At 32.2% G+C, this 9,723-nt stretch overlaps 1 protein-coding gene across 1 annotated transcript; it reads left to right on the top strand.

The window, feature by feature from the left end:
- Nucleotides 1–6,035: 6,035 nt before the first annotated feature.
- LOC143593542 (putative methylesterase 11, chloroplastic) lies at nucleotides 6,036–9,195 on the top strand. Its single transcript, XM_077073146.1, has 5 exons — nucleotides 6,036–6,365; nucleotides 7,484–7,720; nucleotides 8,110–8,253; nucleotides 8,451–8,582; nucleotides 8,850–9,195. Exons 1-5 carry the CDS (start codon nucleotides 6,036–6,038, stop codon nucleotides 9,120–9,122), a joined length of 1,116 nt encoding a protein of 371 aa, XP_076929261.1. The 3' UTR covers nucleotides 9,123–9,195.
- Nucleotides 9,196–9,723: the final 528 nt, after the last annotated feature.

The raw sequence follows: 9,723 nt of genomic DNA, 5'->3' as shown, positions 1-9,723 counted from the left end.
GACATATCAAGGTAAATGACGTTCTACTTTACGTTCATGTGTCTTAAAATGACATAACTTAGAACACCATCATAATTCAAGCAGGTGCACTCATCTTTATAGCAAGAAGTTACAAAGATGTCTAAGGAGTTTTAAGCACGAAGCGTTGAAATATGATAATGCTTTCCATAGTGAAATTCAGGCCAATCCTCGAGGATTTCTAAAATTTCACGGCCCGAGGGAGTAAACAGAAATGCCCCCCCTAAACTTAAAAAAATGCCGCTCCTAATATTTGATCATAAAGCATTTGTTTTCATAGACAAACACTCTTTCCATTGCATCAGAGTCATTTTGTAACCCCTACATTTCGATAATCGAAATTCTAGCGGTTTTAGTTTTATATATAGATATAGTTCTAGTATGCAAACAAAAGATTTATATAATCTTAGTTTTCTCCCTCTTCATCGTGATAGCTTCACTACCAGAGCCGGGTTTTTTTTTTTTTTTTTTTTTTTGAGGGGGGGGGGGGGGGATGTCTCCAACCAAATCACCCCGGTAAGCTAAATTTTTTTTGAAAAAGCTTATAGATATATGTATTTTTTTAAAAAATATATATGTTTTTTTATTGTTTAAACATAAATACTCAACTCATTTAAGCCCATTCTTATAATAGAGTTTTTTTTTCACAACCCAACTAATAACCAAGTAAGCTTAATAGCTTATTTAGTAATTTAATTGTTGGAACCTAATAAAAAAACTCTTTTACTTAATGCCTGTATTTTCTTTCATCTTCAATCCTAAAATTTTTTAACAATGATCGGAGACGACCATGTGCACCACCAATGTTTACTATCACCTTAAAATAATAGAAAGTAGCATAGATTAACAGTAGTATCAAGAAATAGAAGTTGTACGTCAAAACGGCCCTTGACCATTTCTTTCTTAAAATCATAAAAAGAATATCGATTCGAAAGAGACCAAAGAGTATCGTGTCACCCTTATTACAAATATGGGTTGACTCGGGGTTGTGTTTGTTTCGGGTCAGAATGGTTTCGGCTACGCACAGTTTTGGCTCGGCATAGGTTTGGGTCGGAGCGCGTTTCAGATTTGAACAGGTTTCGGACCGGCACAGGTTCGGATCGAAACAAGTTTTATCTCGGATCAGGTTTCGGGTCGGAACGGATTTCGGCTCGCCACCCACCCGACCTGAAACCCGTTCCGACCCGAATGGATAGAAGATAGGAGGAGAATTCTAATTACATCAACAAGTTTACCAACCAAACACATTATAGATTTAAAAAAAAAATCCAAATTCCGTTTCTAATTAATTTTTCAATTCCTTTAAAAAAATTCAGCAAACCAAACGCCATCTAGGTTTTAATTACAAGACTATCCCATCACTTTTATAGCATAAAATCTAATCTAATCTAACTATTATATTAAAGCAATACAAGATCCACATGGCATTTAATTAAGCTATCCACATAGGATTCCACCTCAACAATTTCTAAAATTATAATTTACACCTAATAAGCTATTTAATTTTAATGCTATTATCATTTATATAATTACTAACAAAGTTGCATATATAACTTTAAATGTTGTATTAAATGAGGTTTATAAATTTATGAATTATATAATTTTATTTATCATTATTTATATTTTATGAATCCATAATATAAGCTATTATGTCTATTATTAAATTTAATATTTTTATTACATTTTTTTAACTACCCGTGTATTACACGGGCTATAACCTAGTTCTAAATATGTTACTTTCAAGAAAGTTATAATAGTTATCCTTGAAACACTATCATTATTGTTTGTTAAATAACTATGTTTTTAGTATAAAATTGTAGATTAAATAACATGGTTTAACACAAAAGAAGGATCGGTGTAACTTTTCTTTTTTAATAAGTAAGATGTAATTTTTTTGCCCTTGCTTTGGCTTGGGTTGTATATGCCTTTCGAAACAGGAAAAAAAAAAGAAAAAGAAAAGAAAAAAGAAAGAAAGAAAGAAAAAGATAAAAGGAAAAAACATGGTCTCTCGTATTTTGGATCCTAGCTCCGACGTTGTATTCGTTAAGTTAAAGACTCATAAACGTCAAATATATTCTAGATAACTACTAAAGTCTAACAAGGGGTGTGATACATTTTAGTTTTAGAAAATATCCCATGATTTCAACTGAAAGTTATTTAGAACAAAAAAGCTAACATATTAAATACTAGCTTTAGAACCCCGTGTATTACACGATATAAGTTAATGTATAAATTACAATGAATAATTTAATAGAAATAAAATAAAAGATAATTAATGTAAAAAGCAATACCACTAGAATTTAGATATAAATGATGTAGTTAAAGTCTTTCACAAAAATGTTTTTCACTCCATACCTTAAACCCTAAATCATAAACAAAAAAGACACCAGATTTTCCTTTTTGAACAGCTTTCATAATATCCTTATAAACACATTGTTGTTCAACTGTCACAATAGTCTTATACTAAATATAAAAAATAGAAAATTTGTCTATGATTTTTAAGACTTATTAAACATTTGATATTTGTAAAAAATAAACAAAGTTATTATAGGTTTCTTCAATATGAAGACGTCTCAAAAATTAAATGTTAGTGTGTTCTTTAAACAAAAATTCTTTTATATACATTTTAATTTTAAAGAAAGTATCTTTATGACATGTAATTATTATATATATTAATATTTTTTATATTAAGTATGTTTACAATATAATTTATAGCATTAATAATTCAATTAATAGAGATTGACCAATTAATACGGTATGTTGAATTTGTAATTAATACTATATTTAGAACAAAGATATTTTTTTGTGTTTTCCATCAATAGAATAGAAGTGATTTAGACGGGAATTTTATAGTGAGGATTAACCTCAGAATGTCATGTGTCCAGATTATTTTCTTTTATTAGTATAGGTAGATTATGATTTTATAAACAAAAAAATATTACTTATTCTTCCATGGAATAGTATAGTAGCGTATACTAGCCTTGTCAAGCTTGTTTATATTTGAAATTGACTCGTTTCAAACTCTACTTTTAGGGTTGAGTTTGATTGATAGAGTAGCTTTTCAAACTCAACATCAGCTCAATTTGATTCGTTAATTGAATATTATTATCTGTTTGCTATATTTATATATGCTTATAATTTACTTTATAAATAATACAATATATGCAATTTATCTGTTTTTATGATAATTTTATATATCATAATACTTATTATGTAAACATATATTTAATATGATGTATGTAATAATACTTTAAACAATAGACTCGTATAAACTCGCGAACCTACTCAAGTTTCATATGCTCAACTTGCGCTCAAGCTAGCTTGTGTACTGATTTTAGACTCGAACTAGAGTTAGGATTCATTTAAGCTTGATTAAATTTAAAGTTTTAACAAACTGATTTAGAATAGATAACGAGTTGTTAATTCTTTTATGCCTCTAGAATAGTCTACGTTCCATATTCTGAAGGCTTCTGAGCAGTAAATTGCTATCTAAAAGATATAATATGAAACATGATTATTTAAATATTTCTACTTAGAGCATTCTTATCCAACCCTTCATTTTATGTGAGGGGTGTTTTTATAATTTAGAGAGTGATTTTGGGTGTTGTGAGTGAAAAGTTTTTATATTTTAGAAAAAACGTTGATTTTTCTGTATATTTGAAAAGTTACTGTTCACCCCCTATAATTTTTTAATATTGTTTGAAAATGGTTGTAAGTGAGGGAACGAAAAAAGTTAGTGAAAAAGGTATAAAAATATTATTTAATTGAAATAAAAAAAGAAAATATAATGAGTTTTAGTGTAATTTTTAATTTAGGAATTGAAAGTTGGATGATAATTTAGTTTAGGGCCAGAGAATAAGATGGGAATGCTCTTATATCCCTTCATTTTAGGAACAAACTATTAAACAAATCATCCCGTCACCTTTATTGTTTTCAGCAACAAATTCGTTACACATTCCTTTGATAAAATTTAAAAAAAAATCATTATATTCGCTTTTAAAATAACTATTTTTTTACTTATAGTTTATAATCAAATTAATTTTCTGATTCAAAAAATATATGCTGAAATACTAGAGATCAGTTGTAGTGTTCTGAGCATATTTTTCTTCTTAAAAATATAGTATTTTTAAACATCAAAGTGAGATACGGTAGATAGAATCTTAATATAATACTCAAATTGAAATAACAATGTAAGCCTGATTTATTATCATTTATTTATTTATTTAAAAGAACTAGCAGCCAATTATCTTGAGTGCAACTATGGATGTGCTCGGTACTGTACCGGTACCGAAAATCCCTATCCCGAAAATCACAAATTTTTGGTATCGGTACCGAAATGTTTGGTTCTGTACCGGTACGGTACCTATATTTAAGGTAAAATTCAGGAAATACCGGTACTGGTATCATACCGGTCCCGAAAATTAAAAACCTTGGTATCGATTCGGTACCGACGATACCAAATCGATACCTATTTCGGTACCGGTACCAATCGGTACCATACCGATTTTTGCTCACCCCAAAGTTCAACTAACTGTGGTGATAGATCCAAACACTCCATTTAAGAAAGGAGAAACTTTGAGTTTAGGTTCTACCGGTGATAAAATAAAGGGAAAATTCCCAAAATAAGCATTTATAAAAATAAATTTTTAGTTTTAGATACCATTTGTAAAAAATTTCAGAAATATGTATTATAAACTAGTCGTGACGGGTAGTTTTTAGAAACCAATTAGAACTTGCCACGCGTTCTTAAACTAACCGTAACAAGCACGTTCACTAATCATTTACTCGTCATGACTAAATAAGTTTCATGCCTTGTAATCAACGCTCACGAGTAATTCACAAGTAATTTAGTCGCAACGAGTAGATTATATGGTTAAACTAGTTGTGACGAGTTGACTACTAATAAACTACTCATGTAGAGAATGTAAACCGGGTAAACTAGTTGTCGCGACTAAAAGACTTATGAATTACTCGTGGGCGTTGATTACAAAACATAAAACTTATTTAGTCGTGACGAGTAAATGATTAGTGAACTTTCTTGTTACAGTTAGTTTAAGGACACGCGACAAGTTTTAATTGGTTCTACAAACTATTCGTCACTATTAGACTATAACACCTATTTCTGGAATTTTTTGCAAATAATATCTAAAACTAGAAATTTGTTTTCATAAATGCTTATTATAAGAATTTTTTCTAAAATAAAGGTTTTTAAGTTGGGTCAGATGCCTTCTTACAAACAATGAGTTTTCTTATAAGAATGGTTTAAGATACTCAAAAAAATGGAGATGATATGATAAAATAGTGATCCTCAATGACCTAAATAGCTGTTAAAGAAATAAAAATAAAAGAATTAGCATATACGATTATTTTTCTTAGAAATATCTTCCTTCTAGTATTATCCCATAAAACTAGTATTCTATATATTTATCTTACTTGTGTCACTTTTGAATGGATATTGGTAATAAAGGATTTGAGCTAGGCCTTGTGTAAAGGTTGTTCTTTCGAACCCTGAACCCACCTAGGTTTTCGTCCCACCATGTGTTACGTCAGAGAGTTATGCTCTTGTGGCGGCACAACGACTGTCAAATGATAGTCGACGGTTTGATTTTCCGGGGGAACGCCCAAGCCAAACTTTAAAGCCAGCATAAACCCGGTTAAAACAACATAATATGACCAGAGTGGACATTAGGGCTATCCAAATTTAAGATTACGGTAGCTTAAATACACGCACCCTATTTTGGTGTTAGATATTTCTTAAATAAGTATTAAATAAAACATAACTATGTGTTAAGTCAAACTCATATACTTTCCCAAATAAAAAAAAACATAACAAAAATAATAAAGTGAAAAAAATAAATGAAAAGACAACGCCAGCAGCAATTAGCAGTTGCAAGCAAAAGCCTACAACTGTTTTCTTTCTCTCTGTTCTCCGCCATATTTGAAGCCACTTTTACATTCACACACAAACCCTAACAACTTTAACCAATGCATTGAACCAAACAAAACTCATAACCACAATGGGAATATGCTTATCCACTAAATCACCACCACCACGTAAAAACCACTCCAAACGCGTAACAAATCAATCATCAATCAGCAATCGGTGGTCGCGTGTTCGATCGTCTTCGATCAAGCGAGAGAAGTTTGATGATCCTGTGATTCATGAGCATGCAATTGCCGCCGCGCTTCTGTTCCAGCACCAGAACGTGTTGCCGTTTGATCGATCCACGTCCGTCCGCCATCATCAGCCGAACTCCAAACCTCATCAGCCGCTGCCGCGGAGCTCGAGTACTCGAGCTCGGTCGCTTACCGATCCTCTGCTTCCGCCTCAGCAGTTACTTATTCAGGTTTGAGTTGGTTGATCCAAATCTGTTATTGTTGTTGTTGTTATTATTATTATTATTAGGTATATAGGTTTTTAATAATCTCAACTAGTCTTTTGGTAGCTTTCGGTCCAAACTTTTAAAGTATTTGCTGTAACTAATAGAATCCTAACGTCGTTAGTTGCAGATATCTGGAAAAACGTTTTTTACCGAAAAACTCACATTTTTTTCCAGGAAAACTCAACATTTTTGTCTTGTCCCAAACATCTTTGTAACTTTGTATCGGATCTTTAGGAACTTTTCAATTATCGAGGTCGCCAGAACCCTAGTACCATCGTCGGAATCTGTTGTTGGTGCTCAAGTGGTGTTGGTTGATTGGTGGTGGTGGCGGTGCTCGGGTGGTGTTTTCTGGAAAAACAATGTTGACTTTTCCGACAAAAACATTTTTCCGGTGACCTGCAACTAACGGTGTTAGGATTCCGTTAGTCGCGGACCGTTGGGAACAGATACATTAATAGTTGGGATCGTCGACAGCCAATTTGTTAGTTGGGACCGACAACAACCAAAATGAGATAGTTGGGATTAATAAAAACCAATATGCCTTATTAATTATTATTGTTGTTGTTGTTTGTTAAAGCCAATCCTAATCCGTATGAATATGGATCATGATTAACATCTAGACAGGTAAAAGGTGTAAATATAAGAATGAATTAATTGATATATCACTTGGTAATAATTACTACTGTGTATTTATACCGGACCCATCGCATCTACATCTGTACTATTCTGATTCATGGTGCCCGAGGGACCTTGGCCTGTCACTATCTTGGTATATTCAGGTGTGATCTTGTGGTCCATGTTCTTTGTGGCCGTTATGTATGATTGTACGATTCTCCTTTTATTTTTACTTGTGTAGATGCAGTCCTTTCTCTATTAGATTGTTGATCGGGGTATTACCTCTGCATTATTGTGGTTGTTGTTTGATGCGTAAGTCGTGTAGATGGATTATTGATGTGAATAATTTGTTTGAATTTGAATATTAAGTTGTTTTGTGATCTGGATTAAAAGTTGAGTTGTATTTTTATATTATAGCGTTTAGACGATTTATCGGTAGGGTGTCTAACCTAATTTATGTGCATTAGGATGTAAATGCTGATGAATTGGAGGTCAAGCATATTGTGCTTGTTCATGGAGGAGGTTTTGGAGCCTGGTGTTGGTACAAAACAATTGCTCTGTTAGAAGAATGTAAATTCAGAGTTACTGCTATTGATTTAACTGGTTCTGGAATTGATTTGTTTGACACCAATAGCGTCAAAAGTTTATCACAATACGTGACGCCGCTCACGGATTTCTTGGAAAAGCTTGCGGATGGAGAGAAGGTTTGTTTCTCTTTTTATTGCTGCTTCTTTCACATTGATATAAACAGAGATCTTACATAAGCTGTAAGGTTGAAAGTCTAACCTGTGTTATAATCAATTAATCATAGCTCTGCTTTGAAGAGGAAGTTTAAAATAAAATTTTTAAACATAAAAGCAGATCTAGATGTGAGCAGAATGCAGGACCATTTATTTCAGTGTACTTGATGCATTGCCAATTTTTTAATATAAAGCTTCAGTTAGATTTAATTTCCATGTTGGAACAGATCACATTTGTTCCTTTATATATGCAAAATAAGTTTGTTTTAGTACTACTGTGAAAGTGAAACTTCATTTCACATTCCAATTATACATTCCAAATTTAAAATCATTTTGTATCTGAATTTATGCAGGTAATTTTAGTAGGCCATGACTTTGGTGGTGCATGCATATCATATGCCATGGAAATATTTCCATCTAAAATTGCAAAAGCTATCTTTGTCGCTGCTTCGATGTTGAAAAGTGGACAAAGCACTCTTGATATGTTCTCCCAGAAGGTTTGACTTTTGACCCGAAATTAATCTACAATAAGCCTCTGATATTTAACAAACATGCATTAATGTCTCTAAAAAGACTTGAAACACAAACTATTGGGCCATTTTCAGTTATTAGTCATCTTTCAAGTTGAGTTTTGGGACATTTCAAATTTCTGTGGCACTTGACAAATACATTTTTTTTTCATATTATGATGTAGGAAAATACAAGCGATCTCATGAGGCAAGCTCAAAAGTTCCTGTACACAAACGGTAATGATTTGCCTCCAACTGCAATTGATCTTGACAAAATGCTCTTGAAGGACCTTTTATTCAATCGCAGTCCTGCAAAGGTATGACTCATTATTAACCTCCACCATTAACAAGCTCCCTATTGTCAATTGTCAACAAAGTCATATATCAACCCATAAGTAAACAAGAATCACCATAATTAACTCATTTCTTGATGAATGTGTCATGATTGACGCATCACGCATGTATGTATATCATTCAGAGTTGACCCTTGTCAATGCCAAATGGGAGCTTATTTATATCAGCATAACTAAGATACAAAAGCAACAAACTTTTAAATACTTAATTGATTCATCTCTTCGTTTTAGGATGTAGCATTAGCTTCTGTTTCAATGAGGCCAATTCCATTCCCGCCTGTTCTGGAAAAGCTGTCACTTTCAGATGCAAACTATGGATATGTGAGACGATTCTACGTAGAAACTCCTGATGACAATGCCATTCCCATAACTCTACAAGAAAGCATGATAAATGATAGCCCGCCTGAAAAAGTATTTCGCCTCAAAGGTTCTGATCACTCCCCTTTCTTTTCTAAGCCTCAGGCCCTACACAAGTTACTAGTCGAAATCGCAAAGATCACATAAGTTTATAGGGAGGAGGTGATTTCTACACCACAATAATCCAGTAATTACTTGAACCACAGTTTTTTTTTACAGATTTACCCTCAGATCAACTGTGGTTGTAATAAATGTGGTGTATAAATCATTTCTTGAAGTCTCCTCAGTTTTAAATGTTTGTAGTTGCAGAGGTATACATGTGTTTTGTTCAAATTTATTTCTTAAATTATAATAAAGATAAATCCCATTTGTCGAATGACTGGTTGATGTTATTATCATTAACAATGATTTTAAGAAATATTAAGCATTCTTTCTTAATGTATAGGCGTGCTTCATTAATGAGACCACATCGCTCTTTTAAGCATTACAATAACGATGGATCCAACAAGGTATAATGTTGTATAACATCCAATATACTAGCCAGCGTGAGTATAAAACATTTCTCTTACAATCGGAGCACTTATATAAATAAAAAATTGCATAATTAACTCGTTTGTTTAAATAGCGCATTTTCATGATTAAAGTATTGTATGAAAATTTACAGTTTAATTTTTTGTGCCGAAGTTTCAGAAATTTAATTTACTCACCAAGTACCGTTGTAAGTGTAGTTCTATATGGTTTAAAATTT

This window comes from Bidens hawaiensis, unplaced genomic scaffold, assembly GCF_021521415.1.
Source record: "Bidens hawaiensis isolate Kalapana, Puna unplaced genomic scaffold, B.hawaiensis_p1.1 tig00042300_1, whole genome shotgun sequence".
In the NCBI taxonomy this organism is placed as follows: Eukaryota; Viridiplantae; Streptophyta; class Magnoliopsida; order Asterales; family Asteraceae; genus Bidens; species Bidens hawaiensis.
This window is presented reverse-complemented; position numbering and strand designations above follow the sequence as displayed.